The sequence below is a fragment of the Notechis scutatus genome, chromosome 4 (assembly GCF_049901735.1).
Source record: "Notechis scutatus isolate UNSWTSFEM ecotype Mainland chromosome 4, rNotScu1.2, whole genome shotgun sequence".
In the NCBI taxonomy this organism is placed as follows: domain Eukaryota; kingdom Metazoa; phylum Chordata; class Lepidosauria; order Squamata; family Elapidae; genus Notechis; species Notechis scutatus.
Genome location: NC_142012.1, coordinates 137653087 through 137679794, shown reverse-complemented (window position 1 = coordinate 137679794; position 26708 = coordinate 137653087). Strand labels below are relative to the sequence as shown.

General features: G+C 36.0%; 2 protein-coding genes across 6 annotated transcripts in view; one reads left to right on the top strand and one right to left on the bottom strand.

Moving 5' to 3' along the window:
- DAW1 (dynein assembly factor with WD repeats 1) overlaps nucleotides 1–3777 on the bottom strand; it is a 28594-nt gene extending 24817 nt beyond the window's left edge. The window contains exons 1-3 of one of the 3 annotated variants that reach the window (XM_087965087.1): nucleotides 3662–3777; nucleotides 1685–1757; nucleotides 741–776 (exon numbers count right to left, since the gene is read on the bottom strand). In XM_087965087.1, the coding sequence (XP_087821213.1) occupies nucleotides 741–776; nucleotides 1685–1757; nucleotides 3662–3701 (149 nt within the window). In that variant the 5' untranslated portion in view covers nucleotides 3702–3777. Of the gene's footprint in view, nucleotides 1–740; nucleotides 777–1684; nucleotides 1758–3661 lie in introns of those variants that run through there. The other 2 variants (XM_087965088.1, XM_087965089.1) reach the window with 2 other exon arrangements.
- A 125-nt stretch (nucleotides 3778–3902) lies between these two features.
- Nucleotides 3903–25445, top strand: SLC19A3 (solute carrier family 19 member 3). Of its 3 annotated transcripts, none has more exons than XM_087965079.1 (7): nucleotides 3903–4039; nucleotides 4748–4831; nucleotides 17831–18568; nucleotides 19442–20261; nucleotides 20890–21082; nucleotides 22128–22269; nucleotides 24885–25445. In XM_087965079.1, exons 3-7 carry the CDS (start codon nucleotides 18419–18421, stop codon nucleotides 25044–25046), a joined length of 1467 nt encoding a protein of 488 aa, XP_087821205.1. In that variant the 5' UTR covers nucleotides 3903–4039; nucleotides 4748–4831; nucleotides 17831–18418; the 3' UTR covers nucleotides 25047–25445. The 3 variants fall into 3 exon arrangements, with proteins under 3 accessions (XP_087821205.1, XP_087821206.1, XP_026523818.1); XM_087965080.1 differs by having other exon boundaries at nucleotides 3904–4067; XM_026668033.2 differs by lacking the exons at nucleotides 3903–4039; nucleotides 4748–4831 and adding an exon at nucleotides 16531–16837.
- The last annotated feature ends 1263 nt before the right edge of the window (nucleotides 25446–26708 follow it).

The following is a 26708-nucleotide window of genomic DNA, read 5'->3' as shown; positions in this document are numbered from 1 at the left end:
AAAAAAAATACTGCAGAAATCTCCCTTCCTACCATCTACCATTCTTTCATATAAAATTAAATCCTTCTCGCTGGTTTATACATCTCAGCTATTAAAGCTGTTGCAGTGTTTAAAGCTTTCTTAGGACCATAGATAATTATAATATTTTATATGTATGCAGCTTAAGTATATGAACTGCTAAATTATAACAATCACATTTTCAATAATTGCTCTAACCTTTTAAACCCAATTGTTTGGAACACAGTCTTCTCTAATACAATAATTGTCTGTACACTAACAAAGAACAAGACTCATTTAGTTCAACTAAGACTTTTCTAGAAGCTTTACTGAATTAAATCCAAGATTTCTCAGTGAGGTTGTTGAAAAATAGTGCTTTATATATATTATTCTCCTACAGATTGAGTTTTAAGTCTCAAAGAGAAGATGTTTCTTGCAGTGGTAGCTCCTAGTACAGGAACTCATTGACAAAAGAGGTGATTCAGTTCCTTTTATGACAATCTATCTCTAAAACAGGACTGTCAAACTCGCGGCCTGCAGGCCAGATGCATCACACACTGGCCACAGCCACATCCAATTTAGCGAAGGGAAAAAAAGTTGCAATACATCATGTGATGCCATCGTAATAATATGAGTTTGACACCCCTGCTCGAGAAGAACAATTTTTTCAGATATGTTTGTGGCTTCATAAACTGGCAACATGTAAATTTAAGAAATGAAATATTGAACTTGCTGGAACTTACTTCTGAGTAAACATGCAGAGGATTGGCATATAGCAACTTTTCCCGGAATAAATACAAAATTTGACTTTTCTCATTAGTAGCTTTTCTATTTTTGATCAATTCATTTGAAATTACACTAATTGTAAAAACTGTATTCTTAAATATAGATGAATTTTGAAATCAGTTTTTCAAGTAAGGATTTAATTACTTCCATGGCATAATGTTTTAATTTACACTAAAATGTATTTGATCTTCCTCCACCGTGTTCATTTGTTTCTTTTCTATCCCTACCATTATAAAATAAAGATAATCTTTGGTATAGCACTTCTCAGGATGTGTCATAGGAATTAAAATTTTTACACTCTATTGATTTTTTTAAATTCAACCACTTTGAAAATACTCTCAAAACTTTTGAAATGTTAAATGTACAATACCACTAAGAACCTATACAGTTAATGAATGGTGTGTGTACACAGTGGGTCTCACATATGATGGATAAGTTTCTCGCTGAGAAATAAAGTCTGTGTAAATAACATGGTTTTGCCAGATATCATCTGAATCATGGTAAACCATGAAAATAAAAAATCCTGATAAGGGAAGTAGGGTTTGCTCCACAGTGCTGGATGTTTCAAGCAAAGACTGGACAGTCATTTTCTAGGAATGGTTAATTGGAATTCCTGCAGAACTGTTGGACTCAGTGTCCTAAATAGTCCTTTCCAATTCTGTGATATTATGAGTTTAAAGGCACAAAAATATTCATAAAGAAACTTACAGCTATATGCCAAGTATGCCAAAAGAGACAGGATTAGGCATTCATGTCTCTGTCTTAAATAAACAAACCTAGATTAACATTACAAACATGATTAAAAGGTATCATTTTTTGGGTTCACCATATCTGTGGGCATTATTTAAATTGTTTAGTGCCAATATATAGTTCTAGTGTTATAATAAAATGTAATACTCACGCAGTATTGAGATCTAGTAAATCTATGGATTTGGTTTTCAGTTCTCCACTTTGAATATATTCTAAAATAATACCTTTGAAGAAGCATAACAATACAATTACGAATTCCATGTTGAGATAGTTTCTAACCATAAGCACTACAGAAACAGGTCTTTCTTTTAATAAAAACTTAACTGTTTTCAAGTAGCATTTCTACTGCTGTTTGTGTCATACTGCAGGGCATAAACCAGGACCCCAAAACTTGCAACTAGTTGAATATATCCAATAATTGCATAAACTTAGTTTCCTCAAGGTACGATTTCCCTCCCCATTGCCACTTACACTCCATTTCTGAAACATAAGTGAGAAGGATTTTGTAAATGGGTGATTATCAAGAATTATTAAAATTCTACTGTTTTATGCACATACAGTAATAAATAGGCTGGGCAGCAGTTTCAATTCAGTCTTGAAACAATTTTTTGGAGCATGAAGAAGCACAGATATAATACTTATCTAAAATACTGTAAAGCTATCATAAGCAATTCCAAGAAAGGCATAACTGCTTTAAGGTCTTTGTGGGCAAGTGCTACATCTGTACTTCCCCCTATCTGGAAGCATGTTTTGTAAATAAATACCTCTGGTGTATTATATAGCCCTTCTAGCTGTATTCCTTGCTGACAATATTTAAAGTCTTAGCCTTGACTACAATCCACCTAGTATTGCAGAAATTGTACTTTATCAGAAAAAAGTTCTAAAGTTTAAATACTAGGAAAATGGAGATTTCCTTCAACATATAGCAAATATTATCTTTATGATTATTAGTTTGACTTCTGAAACTATACTACAATATTTGCATGAAACTACATTTACGGCAAGAGCATGGTTCAGATTTGACCTTTGGACTTCCCAACATAAAATTTATATTCTGAACCAATCAATTAAAATGGCACTGTTTGAAATATTTGTTAGTACATATGAAATATTTAAACGGCTATAAATTATCTACCATTTAACGCATCAGAAAACTTTTAAAAATAAATTTAACAGATAAATAAATAAATTTGCATTCTGCTGATCCAGCAGGAACCAGGCTGGCTAATCCCTAAGATTCCATTCTTATCCATAAAGCAGAGGACACTAAGAAGAACAACAGAAAGGGCAGAATTTACATTTTGGAATTCTATGCCAGAAGAAGTGAGGTTAACAGATTCTCAAGAACCTGTTTATAGTTTGACAAATATCTTATCTAGGAAGATACTTGTTTCACACAGAGTGTAAATTGTAGTTTATTTCAGCTGCTACTTCAACTATCTTTTCATATTTCCCTTTGGCAGTGTTTCTTTTTTCTTTTTTGTAGTAATGTAAGCTGCCCTAACTACTGCGTAAGTCCTAATATAGCAAAATAATAGTTTTCATTAAAACAAATAATGTATAATTTTTCCCTGTTGTGAGTCCACAATTCCCACAAAGTGATATTTAATTTCTAGAGCAGGTAGTATCAAACAAATACTTTGAAATGGGTGAGAATTGCTCTTCCCACTACTTATTATTTAAGATGTAGGGAAAAGGCCTACTTTAGTTTTCAGGATGTTGATGCTGATGATTGGCTGTGTCTGCAACTCCCTGCAAAGCTCCCTACCTTGCTTGTTTTTGCACCTAAACAAAACTGTACGTCCCACCGAAAACTAAATAGTTAATAACTTCAACTGCACAATAAAGTCAGCTGCAGTGAAACTTTGCCCTCCATTCGCTCCTTGCCTTTTCTCTGGGTCTTTCCTCCTGCACTTCCACCATCCCTGCCTCGCCGTTCCGCCTTCGCTTTCCACGTTACCCCCTTCCCTCCTGCCGGTCTCCCCACAGCCTCCGTTTCCCCGCACCCCCAAGGCTTTGCCGCTTTCCCCATCATCGCCGCCCTTCCCCGCAGGGTTTTCTTCCCACAGGAGTTTGCCTCCGCAACTGCCTCTCTCCCTCCCAATTCTGCCGCTGAACCTTTCCGCACCCGGCGGGTAATATCGGAGCAAGAACCGCTTCAGCTTCATCTCGTCTCCGGCCGCCGAAAACTTAGAGCCGGAGTCGTTGTCATAGAAACCAGACAAACCGACGCTCAACTGCAGCGCGCAGGCGTAGTTGGGTACCAAACAGAAAAGGTGGGGCTTGGTATTCGCCCTTGTTACTATGACAGCGGGAGGCGTGGCATAAAATCGTCAGTTCTTCCGCGATGTCGTAGTGAGCTTTCGGATTTTAAGAAGGAAGTTCAGAAGAAGAGGGGAAGTGCTATGTTTGGAAATGCAAATGCTGACTTAAGATGTCAAATCGAGTCTTCTCCTGCCCTTCAGACGCGCTAGATTGCTACTTCGTTCTCCCATCTCCGGACATGGTGATAAAGACAGGGACAATTCCTGAAAGTAATTGAATGCTGTGTGATTTTACACATGTTTTCTCAGCAAGCATCCGATCAAATTCAGTGGGGCTTCCTCACAACTAAACGTGTCCAGGAGTGGGACTGCCCGGCACAAACATGATTTGATTGGATGGTGTTTAATTATCCATTTTTTTAAAATTTCAGACAACTCACAAAGCAAGTAGACATTTATTACACTGAAAAGCCCGTGTTTCCTACATGGCATTCTCTATTCCCTGTCTCATTTTATCCTCACTCCTGTCCCATGTAGAAGTCAGGCATTTAAAATAATGCCTGGCCCCAAATTCATCAAATATTCAGTGGCTGGTTTTTGTTCTTACCTGAACAAAAACTTATTTGGAAGGGAAGAGACTTTGGATCAGGTACACTTTTCCATTGTGGGGAAGAGTGAGGATGATTCCATGTAAGCAGCAGGCAACCATTTGCACAAGCATGTGTGCCTGCTAGTTGTGTAAGTAGAGTTGCCTGCGTGAACGTGCTCACCAGATTTGAATGGGCTGCGGCCTGGGGGTTGGAAAACCCTGTTGTACACACAGTCATGTGTTTGCAACAGGGAAAGAGGAAGGGTTAAAGACATGTTGCTTGTCTTAAGTTCTGCACTGTGTTTTGTTTTTTTCATTTTTTTTCTATCATAATTACATCTACCTTTATCTCTTATTGCAGTTCTTCACAAACTGGAATGGAACTCCTTCTACTCAAGCATTCCAAAGGATGGAAAATTGGTTAGGATGTAAGCAAAAGTCAAAGGTGTGAAACTGACTACTGGTAATCCTCTGTTAATGATCACTTGGTCAGCGACTCTTTGAAGTTACAACAGTGCAGAACAAGCAGTGGTTGTGACTAGTCCTTAAAGGTGCATATCCCAGCACTTCCACAGAACAGCTGGCTCACACTTACAATTGTAGCATCCCATGGTCAAATGATTGTGCTTTAAGACCTACCCTCTAGTCTTCCCATAAGCAAAGACAAATGGGGATACCAGCAGGAAAAGTCACAACTTGCTTGGGTAAGTCTTCCCTATCTGTATACCCTTCCCCAGCACTTCTGCAGTACCTCACTGGCTAACCACATACCCTCACACATCCTCCCTGAGCCTCATTGTGCTCACACCATGCCTCCTGACCACTCGTATAGCCCCTACCCAGCAACAGTGACTTCATGTCACATCTCTCCCACCACTCACATACCCTTGCACACTCTTCCCAAGCCTCATTGCATTTGTGCCGCACCTCCCCAGCTGCCCATATATCCTCATGTTCCCCAAGCCCCATCCTGCTCATGCACTGCTGCTGGCCTTTTTGTAAATCACCTGGGACTTGCAAATTCTTGCTTAGTTTCCTCACTGATTTTGCTTGTTGAAAATTTAATGAAGTTGTAGGGAAGTACTTGCTAAATGATCCACACTCCCTGCTTAACTACTGAAAAGATTGCCTCACTAAACAAGTCATATGGCACTCCTTGTATTAATTACCATCCTAACTAGACTACCTGTAGTGGTGACTCTTTCTAGCCTTTTTGCTTAGCATCAGAGTTGCTAGTCTTAATTAAGGTTGTTAAACAAGAATTGTCTACTACAAGTTGAATTCAGACATCAGTTAGGATACAAAGGAAGAAAAGGAAAAGGAAATGTAGGCAGCAGAAATATTTAAAACATCAAAGTCAATGTTAACAAATGATATACTTTCTATAGCCAGTGATTATAATAGAAAAAAAAGTGAATTTCACATAGCTGAAAAAGAAGGCATAAGTTAAAAGCCAATGTTTTAAAAGAAATATTTCTAAATCTTTAAAAAGAAATTGAAGCAAGGCTTCAAATAAGCATCTGAGATATAATAGTAACAGTATGTGTCCACACAATAGCTAAATTTAATAAATATTTTTTCAGAGCCCTACTGTTTACCCTTTGAGGTTAAACTCCTTATATTTCAAAGGCAGGAAATATGACTGAATAGCAAGTTATTTTAAAAGATTTGGTTAAAAAAGATATCTTGGCTGTTTGAATTAATTTGTTTTTTGTTCCATTTATGTTTAAGAATTTTTCTTTCTTGTTGGGGATGACCATTTTGTCTAGAACTGGGATACTCAAAATGATGCCAGTGCTTGTAAGCTGTTCCTTTGGTGCTCACCAGGATCCATCCCTTGCCTAGCATTTTTGTTTTATGACTGGCTTCTGGATTCTATCATGATAGCATTTTGTAAACAGGCAAGCCTTATGAATGGGCAAGCCATAATGTTCTCATCATGACCCTAAAATTCCACATGTGGCAAAAAGGTTGCTGCCAGCTTTGGAAGCGATATTAGCACCAGAAGCTTCCACCCTTCCACATTATTGAGCTTGGGAAGTTGGGAAGGGGGATTTCATGGAGCGTATATGGTTAAACAGAATAGCATTCTTCTTTAAAATCAAGGTCATGTTATTCCTGCACCTGGTGGAGGAATGGTTGAAGGGATGTCTCAAGTTGGAAAGGATGGTGATTGGGGCATGTGATGGAATGATGGGTGTACGGGGTGGGTTTGTAATTTTTACTTATTGGAGGAAAACTCGGAACTTTCAGATTCGGGTTTTCCCAGATGTGCCAGAATAACAACTCTAATAAAATAGAACTTTGAGAAAATGCCTGTCTCAGAGTTTTGCTGTTGGAGTTTGTTTTTCTGGAACCCTGACAGTTGGTGAGTCCTGTTGTAGATCATTCCAAGAAGTAGTTTGATTTAAATTACTTTGCTGATTCAAATAGAGTTTATTCATGTAAAGTAGCTAGATTTTATGATTGCTTTCCTTGAGTTTGTTTTGAAGATTGATAAAAGATTTTAGAAAATTGTCCAAACAATTTTCAAAACAAAACAAAAGTCTGAACAAACTGGAACATATTTGATGATTCATAGTTTTAATTGATTTAATGCCAATGTTTTGTGACTAAATATTTCAAAATACCTTGACTTTCTACAGAGAATACCTCTGTTTTCCCATTCTTGCTCCCACATATCATTATCATTATAGTGTTAATGAAAGTTGAAGTCTGACACCTGGAGGACAGCAGTTACATTAGAAAAAATTATTTTAAAATTATTAAACCTAAAGGATAATGGTTGCAAGATTTTTCCCCTCTGAAACAGTGATCTAATTGAAATGAATAGGTCATTTGGTGGTGCATACATTTAAATCATAAAATATGAAAATCGACCAAAAAACTTTAACTTTGTAAAAGAGGGAGGTGGAAAAATCAACTTTTCATTGTGTTTATCATTTGGATAATAGTTTTCAAAACATTTATGGTACATTTAAATGATGATGTATATTACAAAACTGTAGCTTAGTTTCCTTTTATTAATATACAGCTGGCCCTCAACCTATGATTGCAATGAGCCCAAAATTACATTAAATGTAAATTTGGAAGTCATCCCAAAGAGGTGGGAAAGAGGGGGAGACCACCAACTGAGTTGAGGGAAGTCGCATCTCTCCTCGGCTTGGCATTCCTCCCTTTCCCGAAGGCGGTTGCAGCAGTGGTCAGAAATGGCCAACTCAAAGAGGAACCTGACCGGACAAGATTGAGCAGGAGGGAAGACAAAGGGAGAGAGCTTGACAGACTGGGCTAAACTGAGATAACATCTATGCAGGCTACCCTGGAACTAAAATTATTAAGAGCGTTATTCTTAAAAGAAGATTTTTAAAGCGGCGGAGAAGAGAGGGAGAAAAGGAAAAAAAGATATTTTTTTTCTTTCTCACATTGATAGCTGCAATCGACTTTGAAAGTTAAAAAAGAAGAGACTCAACTAAGAAATTTGTGTTGATTTACTTTGACACTAACAGGTAATCCTAAGCTGAAATTAAAGTGTCAAAGGGAAAATAAATATTTTTTGGACATTCTAAAGCCCTTAAAAGGAAGAAAGTGGAGAGAAAAAGAAAGGGACTTGGAAATCACAGAGTATCACCTGGAAATAAAGAAGAATTAACTGTGAAACTTTAAAAAGATTTCCAAAGGATATACTGTAACTGAAACTTTGCTACAATATAACAGAGCCCCTAGAAAGGAAAAGTGGAAGAAAGAAGAAAGAGCTTTGGATTACTTGGTGATTTTTGAAATTTTGGGTGTTGGATTTTTAGTGGTTTGAATTAAAATCAATCGGGTGGTTGCTTAAAAGTGTTTAAAATGGCAAAAAAGAATAGTTTGAAAAGTAAATACAACATTAGGAAGAAGCAGAAGAGAGGACTACAGAAGGGAGAATCAGACAGGGGGACAAAAAGGGTGGAGAGAAAAAGAGGGGAAAGATAAAAAGGAAAAGTTATAAGGGACAAACAGGAAATAAAGAAACAGGAAAAATGTACAAGGATTAAAGGTATTATTAGCCTACTTAAAAGAGATAATGGTTAAAAATATAAATTAAAAGAGAGGATTCTGCAAGGGTACAAGAGATAGCATTGTTATATTAGAAATAGTAATGAGCTTGAAAAACTTCCCGTTTGAAGGGCTTCGGCGACAGACAGGAATCCGCGATCGTGTGCGGTTTCTGCCTGGGCTCGCTGCTGGAGCGCCCCGAGCCAGCTGGTTTCGGGGCTAAGCCACCCCATAGAGGTGGTGAAGAAGGGGGAGACTGCCAGCAGGGTCGAGGAGAACCACATCTCTCCTCCTCAACTAGTCAAACTCCCTTTCCCGAAGGCAGTAGGAGCGGTGGTCAGAAATGGCCACCTCAAAGAAGTACTCAACCGGAAAAGAACGTGCAGGAGGAAGATAAGAAGTGAAAGTTTTGGCTGACCGGGCTAAGTTGAAAAAGCAATAACTAAGGTATCCTGGAATTTAAATTTTACAAGAAATAACATCGCTCCCAAAGAAGAGTCGGAAGCAGCGAAAGAAAGTGAAAAGGGAAAGGTTTGGCTTTTTTTTCTTCTCTCTCCTTCCTTATATTGACAATTAAGAATAAGAAATTGGAAAAATCCGCTTTGGCACCAACAGGCAATTAAGCTGAAAATATAACTAAATGCCAAAGGGAAAATAAAGATTTCTGGACATTAAAAACTTTTTCTTCTATAAGCAGGAAGGGAGAGAAAAAGAATAAGGGCAGGATCTGGAAGAGGGAGGAGACTGCTTGGACTTCAAAAGAATCTAAAGTAAAATTTCAATAAGACTTCTAAAACATACATTTTAACTGAAATTTTGCAACTAAATAGTAACCCCAGGAAGAGAAAGTGGGGAAAAAAAGAAAGAGCAAAAAGAAACCGTTTGTGTGTATTTGGATTACTTTTGGATTTTTGGCTATTATATTTGAATGACCAAAATCAATCGGGTGGTTGTTTAAAAATTTCTACAATGGCATTACTTTTGGATGAATTGAAAATGGAACTTAAAAAGTACAAAGAAGATGCACAAGAAGGGAAGGGTACCTTTGGCTTCATTTTTCAATTCTTAGAAATGGAGATTTGGAACTATGAGAAACAACAAGAAAAGACTGCAAAATAAGAAGACTGGGACAAAGAAGAAGATGGGGGTGCATCTATTACACAGCAGGGAAATTTCAGGTAGAGTCTATACCTCTGGAAAACCCACATTACATAAACAGAGAGAAAACATATTTTTGCCAGACATGTTCATTGAACTATCCAGTCATTTTGAGCCTGCCTGATCATACAAAGACATAATAGCTAAAGAGGAAATATTTAATCTTCTTTCCAAGAGCCTCAACAGATATCGTCTCTCTGAAGCAGCTATTTGTGCTTTAAAAGACATTCCTTGTGGCACTAATGGAACTTTTCTTTTAATGAAGGTAGCAGCTTGTTAAAATGCCCATATTTTCTCCCTCCTCACATACAGATATAGACTGATAAGACTTCCTGAAGGTTATTTATATTTCTTCTTAAATCAAGGACATTAATTGAATTCATGCAATTAATGTCACAACTAATTTCATCCAGAGAAGTACTGAGAGCATTTATCAAACATAGACATGATTTGTTCCAGACATCATCAACTTTCAAAATATATTCAATGAAATTAATCATGTCCTAGTACTACTGTAGGGAATATATTTTTGAGATCAAAGAAGAAAAAAAAACCTAAGGTACTTTTTTTGAATTGTATGACTGTGATGTTTATTAGTCTTTCCAAGGGAAAAGATTCCTGATGTTTGATTTAGGCTAATCACAAAACTATGGAAGCATTTAGGATATAAATGCATTTCAAAAATTATGGGCATCAAAATAGGAATATGTTTTAGAAAAATTCTTTGGTGGCCATATAAATGATTTCAATTTGCATGCTAAAGTCAATAGATGTGAAGGATTGGATACAATTTATATAAATCTGGCCCTATATTCTCTATTTCCCGCTACCCCACAAAAAAGGGGTGGGGGTGAGGAGTGTTCTTTTTCTAAAAAATGGGGCGGAAGAGAGATGACTCACTCCAATAAACTATGCATTTTGCCAATTTTTTGTAATTAACACTTTGCCAGTTTCTATCACAGCTGCAGAAGAGGGGGTGGAAGAGGAAAAGAAGAAGTAAATTGTTCAAGCAAATACAAGGAAGAAAGGACTGGAAGGAAAAGAAAAGTCACAGCTTTGACTTCCATTTGCGAGGACACATCACATAAAGAACAGTGGAAAAGAAAATAGAGTGAAAACTGTGAACAAACTGCTGTGTGATTCTGGCGGTTGATGTAATCTGGAACAGAACCAATTTTCTCAAAGCCTTCCGTGTCTTTCTTGAAAGAACCGCTGTAAGTCAAGCTGGAAAGATTAATTCTAGCCCTGAAATAGTTGATATAGAATAGGCCTCAGCTCGCTCTGAGTTTCTTCACACTATTAAGGATTTGGCCAATGCCAATCCTCCCAGTTTAGAATACCAATAGGAGCATTTTATTGAATGCTAACCTGGGAAGCTTCATGAAGTAGAATTAGAATGATTCCAGCTAAATGCTCCCATTGAGATTTTAGCCCTTTTTCCCTCCACCATCCTAGAGTTTAATAAGAGCTTACACCACCATCTGGCACCTCACAGATGAGTTGTAACTTCTCAGCATACGAGCAGTAATGCTAACATATCTGGAAGATACCATTTGGAGAAAACCCAGTCTAAACCCAAGCGTAATGGATGTTTATACTACTGTAATAACTGAGAATATTCTTAAGTTACCACTGCCTTTTAAATAGTTTAAAGAACTTGTTTAATGATGATTTAATTCCCTGATTGTTAACCTCTTTGAGGACTTGCTATGAGGCTGAGAAAGATGGGTTATTAATATTGCAAATACATAGTTAAAGAATTGACTATCAGTTTGTAAGATAAATGATTGCTGTCATTTCATTGTCTACCTTGAAGCATATTCCTTATATTTACATGCAACTCAATGATGGGATTCAATTTTTTTACTACCGGTTCTGTGGGCGTGGCTTAGTGGGCGTGGCAGGAGAAGGGTACTGTAAAATCTCTAGTCAGAGGTGGTATTTGCCGGTTCTCCGAACTACTCAAAATTTCCGCTACCAGTTCTCCAGAACTGGTCAGAACCTGCTGAATACCACCTCTGATACAACTTCTCTAACCCTGGCACACTCCTGGAGCAGTGAATTACAACTCGTATCCCTTCCAGCCAGTATAGCCAAACTGGTGCTTCTTATGAATGGTGGGAAATATCCACTATAATTAGAGGAACATCTGGATCAATTATAGGTTGGAAATGATCTTACACAATGTATATATTCTTATACACAGTTAATTGAATTTAAAAGCTGGGTTCAGAACAATCTTTAAATGTAGAATTGCAATGCCTTGTCCATTAACCCAAGCATTACAGTTATTCTATACTTTTTCTTATTTTTAAAACAAGGAGAGTAACAGTGTTGATATGTTGAAGTGTTGATATTCCTTATTGTTATTTACCCATCTAATGGAAGTAACCTAAACAATAATATTCTGGAATATTAAATACTGTAGCTCTTCTTGGTGCACATTTATCATTACATTTCATTGCACTATTTACTATACATCCAATAAAATAATTATAAATATACAATACGGTAATACAGTGATTTGTTCTTGTTCATTGGTACCAGTTCTACAACCAGATAAACAGGAACAGTCTACTCCTTCCCAACTCTAAAACATATTACTATAGAAAAGACTAATGCATAAAGTTGGATTTCATCTTCCTGTTTTTTCCCCACTACAGAATTAGCATACTTATACCCCACAATTTACATTTAAAAGGAATTGATGTGACACAAATTAATTTTAAAGAAAAATATTGATGGAAAGAGAGCTTAGTGTCCCTCTCTCAGGCTTCATACTTTTCTCATTTGTTTTCCTGCAGCAGTAAGAATTTTTCAGCTGCCTCATTCATGCTACTTTACTTCCTTTGTGCAACTCCCTTGCCTTCAAAAACACCAGAAGCATTGAACGCAGGGCTTCCAGGAAATAAAGGAATTACCTTGGATAATTGCATGCTTCATTTTTCTTGGCTTGAAGCCAAAAAAAGCATGTTGTTATTCTGCCTTTTTAACGATTCCTTTTTGCATTCAGAACATGGAATCCACCTCCTTCAACCCGTGTAATTCATTTAGTAAGCACTTACTGTTACATAAATAAAGCAAGTATGTAATGCAAATAAAATTTGACATTTAAAATGATAAAGAGAAATCAATGTGAGTGTGTTGCTTAAATAAATTCGTGTTGTCTTTCCATCCATCATCATTACCATCATCTGAACATTAGAATGCTAACACAAAAATAAAACATCTCTAGTTAAAATGAGATTTAACTGTAATACACAGAGTAGTAGAAAATTACTTTGGTAATTTAGAATAAATGTCCTTAGCAGTTTCCTATTTTATTTTGAACTGTTTTTCAAAACAATATGAGAAATATTATGGAATGCTTGAATATCTATAAACCTTCAGAAAATTTAAGGAAAGTTTTGGAAAGTTGTAAGCTTTGAAGTTTCTTTTACTTATTCATGAGGCTGCTGAAGAATGGATCCAGATGGGTTGATACAACACTATTAATCAAACATTGCACATATGGTTGGCAAACATGACATTTTAGAAATGAAATGGAATCACATACACACAAACTATAAATATAGTTGAGATTGTTTTTAAATGCTATTTTATAGACAAATAAAAATAAGCAATGTTGTGCCAAAAAAAAATAAATCACTCTGTAGTGGTGCTGCCTTTTCCTGAATGGATTTTCTTGAGAAAGAAAAATATTGCCATCAGGACCTTATGAACTTCTCTGACTAGAGCTTAGCAATTGTCCAAAGCTTGATTGGGATACACCCCAAGGGCAGATCCATGCTTTTTGTTTCGCCAATACCAGTATGGGCATCTCCCCATTTCCGGAGTGTAGAAATAGATAATGTCTTCCATCTACTTCCAGTTCACAGGGAAGCATAAGGAAAGAGTAACTGAAGTCAGGAAAAAATTAAAGATCCTTCCTTCCTTCCTTCCTTCCTTCCTTCCTTCCTTCCTTCCTTCCTTCCTTCCTTCCTTCCTTCCTTCCTTCCTTCCTTCCTTCCTTCCTTCCTTCCTTCCTTCCGTAGTAAATGCTGCTTACAGCCTATTGGCAATTGCATCATCTCAAATGGTGTGCCATTTTCTTCTTACAATAGCTAATCTTCCTATTTCAATTAACTGTAAACCTTGCTTTTAATGTTTCCTTTTGTTTGGTCCCCAAAGCCCTTTCCTAGCTTTGCATTCTACTCTTCAATGCCATATAGAATCTCTTTCTCTCCATTCCTCAATGAGACAGCACCATAGCAACAAAAGTTCTCTAGACACTGACAGTAAATTAAGAGGTGGTCAGCAAAGCTCCAGAAATTCCTGGGAAGTTTCATAATTTATTTTGATTTAGTTAGTAGGGTTACCTGAAATGTTCTTCCATGTGATACTTCACTTCTATATTTCTCTCATATCAGTAGTGAAATATGATTTGGCATGATTTGTTGGTGGATTGAACAAATCAAGGAAATTATTTCCAGAAAATAGCTTAGCCATAAAAAGAGTTTCTGTAACATTGCTACTAACTTTTAATTAATATTACATTCAGCTGCTTTATCGCATGGACTTTGAAGTATAGCAACTGTGGATATCACTAAACATTGTTTTAAACATATCTTTGTCCTTTGTAATGAAAACAATTAACTGTTCTTTGATCAGAGATCAAAGCAGTTGTCACTCCCTCCTCAATTTTCCCTGCAAATATTTTTACTAAATGAAAGCTGTCATCAGCAATATGAAGGTGAGCGAAACAGAGAGACATTGGGAGAGAAGTAGAGTCAGGAAGCAAGATTTTCTGCAGGTACAACTTGCCACTATTTTTTTCTTTATCATCATTCTCTGCCTTACTTCATATATCAGAAAAACTATGATTAATTTATGTTATTATAATTTGTATTTTAATTACATAATTAAAGCATTTAAAGTCTTTAAACTTAAAATAATTTGAAGAGTTAAAACAATATGAATACTTGGTTTGTATATTATGTTCTAATTTAAAAATATGTATTTCTTTGGAAAGAACAGAAAATGTAAATTAAATTACAATTTATTTATTTATTTATTTGACTTGTTTGCTGCCCATTTCACCAAATTATAAGTGGCAAAGGCTATTTCCAAGAGAATTGTATAGATTCAATTGAAGCATGAGCAATCAGGGATCATTGGAGAGAAATGAAATTCATACACACACCTTGGTTCCCTTTAGGTTAATAAACGTAATACCTCTGCCCACAATTCGCCTTTTAAAATTCCTCTAAAATTAATTCTTGTATTTAATTATACTGAAGTTATAGTTACCTTTGTCCAGGTAGAAAAATGTAGCTAGCAAAATAGCTGCTAGGGCACTTCTATATGATCAACAAGAATATCATGAAGGAAGTGTAATTAAATGTACAGCCCATTTGCCATTTCTCTTTCCAAAACCCAATGGTTCTTTCATTAAATTAGATTTTGGATCCAGAATACTCTAATTGTACTATGTGACTTCTTTTGGTGTCATATATAGGTAAGTGAATTTATCCTGCCTTGAGTTGTGGGTCATCACTGAATTTTTTCATGAGTGTTTTTAATTGTTCTGCAAATATTCTGCATGTTTTGGACAGAATTAGTTTGCAGCCCTTCATTGGCTTTGCCAAATTAGTTACTCTCTCTAAAGCTCAGGCTTGACTTCCTTCAAAGAATTATTTTACCAAATTGGTAACTTTGAAAATAGCGATGTTGCCAGTATGGAATAATTTGATTTCTTATTTCACTTTTCACTTTCACAGCTTGTCTTCATTCTTTAGGTATGAAGAAATGCATTCAATAATGTTTCCTGTATCTTTGCTTGCAATTTGTCTCCTGATGGCATAAATATTCAATGCCTTTGAAGGCAGGAAGTACAGTAAAGGAGTTTGCTTATTTGCTTGAATTGATTGATTTTTTTAAACTAAGATAATTGCAATTTAATGGAGTGTAAGCGCTATTTTTGCTTTCGATTTGATTCCCTTGACTTACTATACATAAAGACACATGTAATGACAGGTATAAGTTGTTTATGTAATTTTATGAAAAAATAAGCCCATGAGAGCAACGTGTTGAAAATCTTAAAGTTTGCCCTTCCTTCGTACGGATTTGACCTTCTTGATGTGGGTAAGGAATAAGATGGAGTTTTTGAAAAATGTCCTGAAATGATACGTTCTCTTTCTGCCATAGCATGGCTTCAGGAACCTCTTTATAGAGGCTCCATTCTGAGTCTAAGAGAAGGACAACTGGTGGTGTTATTCAACTTGTCTAATATGGATGCACTGGCGGGGAATTTGTTCTAGATTTTTTTTCCCACCACTGCCTCCTAGTGAGATTAGTCCATTTTTTTTAATTTTGATCTTCCATTTAGTTGACTTCTCCCATCACATTAAGATTGACTTTATTTCATATCCTACCAACCAATGAGACAGATAGAGTTCCAATACCATTTATCTAGTTTCTTTCCAGCATTTTTTTTATTGGAAAGCATAAAGATAATTGCTGGCTGGAAAAGAAACATTTGTCAAGTCTTTCTTCAAATTATGCTTCAAATTTCTGCAGTGAACAGCAGAATGAAATAAAACATATAATAAAAATGATGACAATGTTATTTGGAAAATGAAATAATTAAGCTGCTTTCTCCTACAATAAAATATCATGCCTCATGCATTTGATACATTCTGACAAGACAACTAGCACATGAATTTTTACTGTAAATCTATTTAAATCCACAATTGCCTTTTCTATGGGTTGCTCTATGAATGGTGGATTTGAGGCCTGCTTCACACAGAACAGTACCCTGACAGCATTGTCTCCTTAAAAGGATGGAAGTCTTAAATAATTTAATCTAATTAAGTTGTGAATTTAAATTAGACAACCACTGACAATTTTTCTATTTAATTTAAGGGGAGGATATTTAAACAGGGCCATATTTTTAGGGAGTGGCAGCTTTAAAACGTGAAAAACTGGAATAACCACTACCAGGCAAAGGGGAATATGAAGGGAAGTTCAGCAACATAAAGCAAGCTTTAAATTCATTAAATCAAAAAGACAAATAATCAACAATTGGAAATGTCAGGAGGACATCTACAGAAATTCTTGCCTCAAGCTAGATATTGAAACTTGAAAACCTAAGAAATGTATTGATGAGAAGCAAGGGTAATTATTTAACGAGAAACCCTGAAGGCGTTTTCATTTGAGGCAAACAGAGAAGATGGTTACTTACCATTTTGCAACAACCTAAGGAACTGGAAAGCATAGCATGGTAAATATATGTTTTAAAAAATATTTCTCATACTTATATCCTGCACATGATTTGAAACTAAACCAACATAAACAGCACCCAGTTCTCTTATTTTCTCTGCAAGAACAGCTGTGAGGATACTTGGGCTGCGAGAATGACTGGCTTCCTTATGAACTTCTCTTGCTGATGCTGGTTTTTAAATTAGATTTCTCTGGATCCAGTCCCACATTTTAACCTCCAGTCTAATGCTTCTGGGTATTTTTTCTTGTGCCTAAATATTGGAATATAGTCCCATTGAGCTAAGCACAAGAGACTCTATTGGGTTTTTGCCTCCATCAAATATTTATGTTGTTTGCTTGCTATTTATTTTCTCGTTAGATTACAATTGCCATTACAATTGTAAAATTGTAAAATAATTACAATTATTTCTATGGAATTAAATTTCCTCAATATTCAGTCTAGTTTTATTCACAAAGTTGTGGCCATTGCAGTGTCCCCTCTGTCACATGATCATGATTTCTAAGCCAGCAAAATCAATGGGAAACTAGCGAGGAGTTGGAAATACTCCCACAATCACAGGTCTTTTGTCCACCTCTGGTCATTCTGTTTATCTGTTTAAATAAGTAAATATTGACTTATCATTGAACTTTGTTTTCCACTACAGTACTGTTTTTATTTATGATATAAACTCTTCTTAGATGATCATGCAACCATCAAGTACTATGGTAAGAAAAATGTAGTCAGCCAAAACTTTAATGTTGTTGTGGGGAAGAAAGAGCATTAGATATGTTGGTTGCCTTGAGTTATTTGTAAAAATAAAAATAAAGGATACAAGTAAATAAAATTTAAAAAATAGTGATCATTTTTGTCATATAATCTTTTTCTCAAAAGATGACCCAACAGGATTATCTAGTCTAAGCTATCTATTCATTTGTATCCCAACTTTATTATTTTTATAAATAACTCAAGGCAATGAACATATCCAACACATGTTCCTTCTCCTATTTTTCCAAGAACAACCCTGTGAAGTGAGTTGGCCTGAAAGAGACTGGCCCAGTCATCCAGCTAATTAAGTAACTTCCTAAAATAAGTACCTAAAGTACTTACCTTTAAGTAAGTACCTAAATACAACTGAAGTTTTACTGTAATATAATATTTTCTTTTCTTTTTTTAATTAATGTTTATTTTGTAAATTATAAACTCAGAAGAAATGTTTTCAAGTGTTAATTAACAAATAGAAGCTCTGTAATTTTGTAAACAATCCTTATTATCTTGCCCTGTATTGGGGACATCAATTTTGATTGGGGAAATAAGAAGACATTAATTTTAAAAAGTGTAATTGTTCATTAGTTGTGATGTTACCTTGTGGGACATCCCACTGAAATGTGTTTTTTTTTTGAACCCTGATACAGGCTAACAAGATCAAATGAATGCTAAAACGGCTTCTATGCATTTGTTTCCATGACTTTTATTATAATTCCTGTACAATTTCAATTCTTCATCCTCTAAGAAAACATCTCACTATACACATTTGTGAAATAGACTTTAAAAAAAATCAAGACCTCTTCTATTTTTGTGCATTTTAAAATTTACCTGAGAGCCATGGACTGTTGGCAGAAAGTACATCAGAGTGGGTGGATTTTTCCAACTCTGATCCTTTGTATTTATGGCTTCTTTACCATGATGAGGCCATCTGAACCTTTCCTCACACCTTACCTTACTGGACCTGAAAAAAATCTGACTATTGATGAGGTATGGTGAAATATACTTTATATGTGAGGGAATTTATTGGGTAGAAATAAGCTGCAGTTGGTGGAGGGCTTTTGTGACCCCCCCCCCCCACCAAAGATACCAGTTGAAATGCATGCATGTTAAATCCATGATGTAATTTGGTGGTCCATGATTCTGCTGCATAAGTAGCCACAAATATTTTACATTTCATCAACTTTACCACTTCTCCACAAATTGCACTGGTTGTTGGTATTTTTCCAGGTGTAGTTCATAGTTGCTTCTCCTCTACCTTCATATACTTCATGGCTGAAGGCCTTGCTGGGACGAGCTTTCTTCTGTTGTACCTGATCTTATTTCTAGATTTAGATTTGTCTTACTCTAGTTTCCAGGCAATGTTGTTTTGTGGTATTACAGTAATGCTTTAATGTTTGCAAACCTTTTTGAATTTTCAATATTTCTGCATAAATATTACCTAAAACATGATCTATTCTTCATACATCCTAAATAAGTCCTAGATAAACAGAAACCAATTAAACAAATAAGTCAAAAACTTACCGGTATACTAGTTTGTTTAGTTAGTGAGGAACATGATCCAAAGCTAGGTATTTATGCATAGCAAAATCTCTAGGATTATGAATTCATTTGAAGAGGAAATTAAACTTGAACTAGACAAATTAGGTGTTTCACAAACTTTTAAGCATGACTGTAAAAAACTTTCCCTGATGGTAGCTGACCCTGCCCTGTGGAACAATGTTCTTCCAGAGGTCTTCATGACTCTAACTCTATTGGGCTTTCATGAAGCCATAACAACATGGCTTTTCTGATAGATCTGGGTATAATTATATGCATACTTTATAGTTCTGCTTTATATAATTTCTCTTTTTTATCTTCTAGGTAACACAGCATATTTTTCCAGTTTGGACGTACTCCTACCTGGCCTTGCTCTTCCCTGTATTTCTGATTACAGACTATGCACGCTATAAACCTATAATTATTCTACAGGGAATTAGCTTAATTGTTACTTGGGTGTTACTTTTGTTTGCATCTGGCATATCAGCCATGCAGCTGGCAGAGTTTATGTATGGACTTGCAACAGCCACAGAAGTTGCCTATTATGCTTATATATACAGCGTTGTCAGTGCTGATTATTATCAGAAAGTGACAGGTTATTGCAGAAGTATCACCCTGGTGGCATCCACCATGGGATCTCTTCTTGGACAGCTTTTAGTTTCTTTAGGCCAGGTACCTTATTTTTATCTCAATGTCATAACTTTAGCTTCTGTGTCTATGGCATTTATATCTTCATTTTTTCTGCCCATGCCACAAAAAAGCATGTTCTTCCATAGAAAGTCTTCCCCAGAACTTTTCATTGGATCAGCAGAGAAAGTTACAGCACAAATTTCCAACCAAACAACCAATAAACAGGACAAAGAGATGACAATATCAGTGGCCAGGCCCCAGGATTTACCTGAATGCGAGCCATCCAAAATTAAAATCCAGAATCACTTTCTGTCAATCCTAAAGCAATTGTGCATGGATCTGAAAGAATGTTATACCACTAAAAAACTTCTTTACTGGTCAATGTGGTGGGCTTTAGCTACTGCAGGATTTAACCAAATTTTGAATTATGTGCAAGTACTGTGGGATGATAAAGCACCTTCTCATAGTTCTGAAGTTTATAATGGAGCTGTTGAAGCCATAGCTACATTTCTGAGTAAGTAAGCTTAAAGTTTATACATTATCCAACAATATATGTTAAGTACACGCAATTTAAACACTAAATTCATGCAAAATCCCACATGTTATTCAAACATATACATATTTTGATATATATAAATTGTTGTTTATTTCAATGGAGCTTATTGTAGAGTATTATAATACAAGTAGTCCTCATGTTATGACCATAATTGGAGCCATAATTTGTGTTGCTGAGCAGAATGGTTTGTTAAATCAGTCACCTCCAATGACCATTGTTCACTGCAATGATTGAGCAAGTCACACTGTTGTTAAGCAAACCTGGCTTCTCCCATTTACTTTGCTTGTTGGAAGCCCTGGGAAGATCACAAATGCCAATCGTATGACCATGGGATGCTGCTACCATCATATTTTTTATGAATATTTTTTTTAATTTGAAATTTTTTAAAAAGGTTTAGTTTTTGTTATATGAACAATGTTATCATGGGATCAAAATTTGGGTATCATGTTCATCTTGTCTGCCTATTAAAGGAGCAATCATGTTTAAACATGTTTACATGTTTAAATAAATAGGGAGTTGTTTTAAACACTTTTCAGTACATGCTACAATCCTGCAAAATGCAACAGGCAAGTCTTTCTACTCCTAGGTTCAATAGCATCACTAGCTGTGGGATATGTGAAACTGAACTGGGATCTAACCGGAGAACTGGCACTGGGAATCTTCTCTGCCTTGGATGCTACTTCACTTATTGTGATGCATTTTATCCAGAACATCTGGGTCTGCTATGCTAGTTATTTAGTGTTCAAAGCCTGTTATATGCTCCTTATAACCATAGCCACGTAAGTAACTTTCAATTACCAGTGTTAATTTGCTACCATTTATAGTACATCTTGCTAGAATTGAGGTGATTTATTTTATGTAACGGCATAAGCTATGGAAGAAATGGAGATTTTGTTCTCCTAACATAGTGTTTTTCAACCATGGCAACATTAAGATATACAGACTTCAATGACTAGAATTCCCCCGCCAACATACTGCACTAAGTATGAAAGAGTTTCATGACATCTTGTTCAGAAGACCCCATAAATGGCATCAAGAGGACTGAATTTATTTATTAATTTTATTATTTTAAATAAAGTTAATAATCAGGGGCAGCCAGTTATTATGGACAAAAATAGATGTGTTCTATTATCTTTTATTGTTAAATGTATAGTTCTATTTTATAACAAGGTATGTGAAATCCCAAGTACCATACATGATTGTCTAAAGCAGTATTTCTCAATCTCAGCAACTGTTAAGATGTATGAACTTCAACTCTCACGCTGGCTGGGGAATTCTGGGAATTGAAGTGCACACATTTTAAAGTTGCTGAGGTTGAGACTGGTTTAAAGGAAACTTGTCTACCCTCATTTGAGCTGTTTATTCCAGAGCCTAAAAGTACCTAGTTGCATCAATGCTAACACAAACATGGAATGTGTAATCTCATTGTTTCTTCAGTTAACAATTCTTTTGTTGTTAAATCAGTTAAATGCATTTATTCAGTTATCTATTTTCAAGGTAAACGTGATTCTGAAAAAGTCATTCACTTTCTTATCCTTAGCAATCTTAGTACACTTCTGCTATTGTATCTTAATGAGCCAGTGTAGGTTAAGAAATTACTCATAATTACATTGTGCTGTATGTGTGTGTGGGTGTGGATATTTTATACTGCATTTGTAAAATTCACTTATATTCTCCAAATTTTGCTCCAGCTCAATAGTCTTTGACAATATTTCAATGTTACTAATATACCTTGCAGAATTCACGTAGTTATACTCTTCTCATATGCAGAAACTTCATCTCCCAAAACTATATTCAATATTCTAACCAAAGTTTGTATTTTAGATTCCAGATTGCTATCAATCTCAGCATGGAGCGCTATGCCTTGATGTTTGGCTTCAACAATTTTGTTGCACTGCTAATTCAAACTATACTGACTATTATTGTAGTTGATTCAAAAGGTCTGGGCCTGGATATTGGGACTCAGGTAAGTTGGACAGGTAATATGGGCGCTGCTGCTGAATCAGTGTTTCTGAAGACTTTCACATCTTTTCAGAGATCACTTTCTGATATGAATGGACTTGAAAATTTCAAACTATGCAGCCACTGTACTTGTGTTTTGGAAGGTTGATATTAAGCCTATCAGTCAACACACTCATTTTAATTTCTTACTAAAAACAAATATATTATTACTCAGTTATAAATCCTCACAAAGATTGAGTAATCATAACAAAAACTAAATTAGGAAATATAAATTATTCTGCTTAAACCTGGGCCATACCTGGGTTAAAATAAGATCCATTCCTAAGGTTTTTAAGTCAAATTTATATGTAAATCAGAACTCATACTTATGAACAGACTGCCTATTAAACCATTGAAAATTGGCTGTATATTAAAAATGCACAGCTTCAGGGGTTCATGAAAACATAGTGTGACTTCAGTAGTTCTTTAGCTTGAAAAAAGAGAATGCTGCCCACCATTTTTAATAATAGTCCATTCATAAATATGAGTTGTTTATAAGTGGGATGTTCTTAACTTGGGGACTACCTGTAATTAGAACCAGGAACTTTGTTAAATGTCTATGGAGATCCTCAGTCATCCAGGTCATGGTTGTCCCAAAGGTGCTTTTTCAAGAGGGATGTGGACTTTGTTTTTTCTTTGGAGACATTTTGCTTCTCACCCAAGAAGCTTCTTGGATAAGAAGCAAAATGTCTTCAAAGAAAAACTAGAAAGTCCTGTTGCCTCTTGAAAAACACACCTTTGGGAAATGAATTATGTTGCTGACTGATGCAGCCATAAAGCACAACACATGAATGCCATTTGCAACATCTTGCCACCTTCCTCATTGATTTTGCTTGTCAGAAGCCAAAGTGGTTTGCACATGACATCACATCATTGTGGGATGCTGTGACATCAAAATTGTGAGCCAATTGCCAGGCATCCATATTACAATTACGAGACAATCAACACAATAAGGACCTGTCTTAAGCCCCCCTCATTCAGTGTCATGATTAACTACAGTTGCTGAATGAGTGGACTTTAATCAGTAAATGTAAGGAGCTGCTTAAATATCACAAGTAGATGACGTTGAATTCTGAGATGGGAAGAAATATGGAATCCTAGACCTTCTGTTCACTGTTTCTTAGGTAACAATTTTTATTTTAAGGCATGCATTGCTTATGATTTGAAGAAGGCACTGTAACAAAAGGCACGTTTGTTGTTGTTAATCAATCCAAGTCTCACGAAAGGTGAATTTAATTATTCTTAAGATATTTTTTACATATAGGAATAGCCCTGGAACCACAGATAACGCTCTCATAGTAAATTAGTTCTTTGTCCAAACACAAACTTGTGTATAAGACATTTTAGTAGCCTTTGGATTATGCTATGCCCTTTTCATACCATTTTAAAATGTTTTGACCAGTGGTGTTATTTCACTGGTTTTGCCCAGATCAGCTGAACCAATAGCTCCAACAATCATCTGTGAGTGAACTGATTCACTCTGACAATCAGCTGCTTCACTCTGACGATCAGTTGCCTCACACCCACCCCAGCTTTATACTGACCTTTATTTCCTGCTTTTTAACCTTAGCTGCTTTGTGCGGCATAGCAGATTGCCGTGCATCAGCTGTTGAAGACACAGGAAGAGTGCAGGATTGCAGGTTGTTTATTTAATTATTTATTTATTCATTCATTCATTTATATTGCTACCTATTTGCCCATGGCAACTCGAGGCAGGTTACACAATGTAAAACCATATTTAAAACAAAACAAAAAAACTAACAAAAAGAATCAAATAAATTAATAAAGTACAATAGAACAAAATTTGGAAAAGATGAAAAAAATAAAAAAAAATCACCCCCCAAATCCCACCCCCTGTCGTGACTATAGAAGATCACACTAGCCATTTGATGGGCTCCATCCCACTCTGGGTTCCCCAGGCCCGTTGGCAAAACCAGGTCTTCAGTGCCTTTTGGTGCTAATCTCTGGGGGAATGATATTCCAGAGGGACGGAGCCACTACAGAGAAGGCCCTTCTTCTGGGTCTCACCAGGGGTATCTCCCTCAAGGGTGGGACCCGCAACATCCCCTGCCTCCCCGCTCTAATGGGTTGGATAGATGTGACCGGCAAGAGACATTCCCTCAGATAACCCGGTTGCAAGCCATGAAGGGTTTTAAAGGTTTTTTTTTGTTGTTAGTAGCAAACCCTCTGCCCACCAAGCCATGCCCACAGAACCAGTGGTAAAAAAAACTGAAATCCACCACTGGTTTTGACCATTTAAAATGTAGATATGAACTCATTTTATCCCAGTGCATATCACTTGATGCTCATTTTATAAATATTTAATGAAACCTTTGGGATTGTACTCAAGAGATTATACCAGTTAGCTATGAACATCAATACATATTCAGGAATCTCACATGGTTTGTGCAAAGACAGTTGCTTAAGGTTATTACCAAGGTTCCTAGGTTTCATTTTTTGACATTTAAAAAACACTAGATATAATACTAATAGGCAAAATAGTTGAAAAATATTACAGTATAATAAAGTTGAGATTTTTCCAGGGGAAAATAGCTTGTTTCTTCTTCTGCTTTATTGCAGTTCTTAATATATGGAAGTTACTTTGCAGTGATAGCTGGGATTTTTCTAAGCAGAAGCATTTATATCATAATCTCAACAAAATGTAAAAAGGAAAACCCTGCTGAAAGTCTTCAAATGAAAGCACAATGGCAGAATACAGAGATTCATAGCACAAGAATGTAGCACCTTAAACAAAAGTTTTGAAGCTAAATTGAACAATCATTTATTTGAACAAATGACTCAGTGACTTTAAGTCACATTTGCACATAAAATTAACTTGTATATTCTCATGTGATTTTAAATTCTGTGGTTATGACGTAACTGTATTAAAATATCAGAATTCTCAATGTGTCCAACCTAAGATGGTTACATTTGAAATGAGGAAATGTTGGTTACATATAATTGATTGAGGGTCATTTGTAATTGCCATTAAATAGTTCTTTATAATACCATTTAACTAATGAAAATTTAAAGTATTTCCCTAGTTTTGGAGATTCAAGCTGTTGCTAATTATTTCTGGCTTTATTTTAAGTTCTTGGTATAACTTTTATAGTCCTCCATTATAAAACTATAACTCCATTATTTTGGCTCAAGCTCTTCAGATCTGTTATTCAGTGAGAATTGGAGAGCTATATTTCCCATTTTTTAATCCTGAATGGATGAAAACTTGACTGTCTGAAATCTTGCCTCGTTACACACCTGACTGAGGCAAGGGATTTTGAAGATACCTTCAGCTGTGGAGGACATTTTATAGAGCATGACTGTATAGCTCAGTGCTGTGTCCCCAACTGTGGGCTACACTCCCTGGGGAATTGTTACTGGTCCTCACTCTTCTTGTGAGGAGTTGATGTTTTTGTTTTATGGTTATTGTTTCAAGTATATTGATTTCTCATTTTAAGTTTTCAAGAGAACTTTGTTCACTCGAGATGTGCATAATCATTCATGCCAAAGTATTGTGGGCAGAAAACAGCTGTTTTGAATAGTTCATATCTTAACAGAAAAAAAATCATTTTGAAGCTTTTGGTCTATAGAATGAAAGAAGTTATTTTGATCTGGATAAAGACAGAAACATGATTGCCCTAATGATGAAGCCTAAGGGAAAGAGAGAGAGAGTGCTATAGAGCTATAGAACCATCAGGCTCATCTATAGTGCAGACACCAAGGAGCACTAAACACACAGCTCTGCGCCATCTTTTGATGAAAATGTGCTTCGGTGAGCTTTCTACCGGAAAAGCTCACCGGAAGCACTTTTTCATGAAAAGATGGCGGCGCCAGCAAGCCGCGGCCCAGTAGTTGTTCAGCGGACCGACCGGTGGTTGGGGACCCCTGCTATAGAGAACCCATTCTCACCTCTTTCATCAGGCAGACACCAAGGAGCACTAAGGAGAGGGAAGGCACTGGAAAGATCAGAAACACGCAGCTAGTGGGATTTGCTGCACTAGGAATTGCTGAAATATCCTTAATAGGCACACAGACAATGGCTGAGGAAATGAAGGAAGGATTGTTGGATAATGCAATGTTGGAAACTGCAGGGATAATACTGCAGAACTTCTATGGGATATGTCTGGGGTTAAAAACAGATTTTGTTCCATGTTCAGTTTTACCATTAGCTTAAGCCTTACTTAAATCTTTTAATAAAGATGGTAGTAAATAAAGTCATTTCAATGCAATAGATTGGGGAGAGATGTGCATGTGTTTTAAAGTCAGGATTATTTTATGTGCATGTACTATGCTCAGAAAAAAATGGAAATGTATTTATTTATATCCCACCTTTATTATTTTTGCTCAGTTAAGTGTTTTGCAAATAGATAGCATTGTAATTGTGACACTCTTAGTGGATGGATA

Coding starts and splice junctions, on each gene's coding strand:
- SLC19A3 (XM_087965079.1), top strand. CDS start 18,419: ATGGACTGTTGGCAGAAAGTACATCAGAGTGGGTGGATTTTTCCAACT. Junction 18,569..19,441: donor AAAATCTGACTATTGATGAG/GTATGGTGAAAT, acceptor TTTATCTTCTAG/GTAACACAGCATATTTTTCC. Junction 22,270..24,884: donor GCCTGGATATTGGGACTCAG/GTAAGTTGGACA, acceptor GCTTTATTGCAG/TTCTTAATATATGGAAGTTA.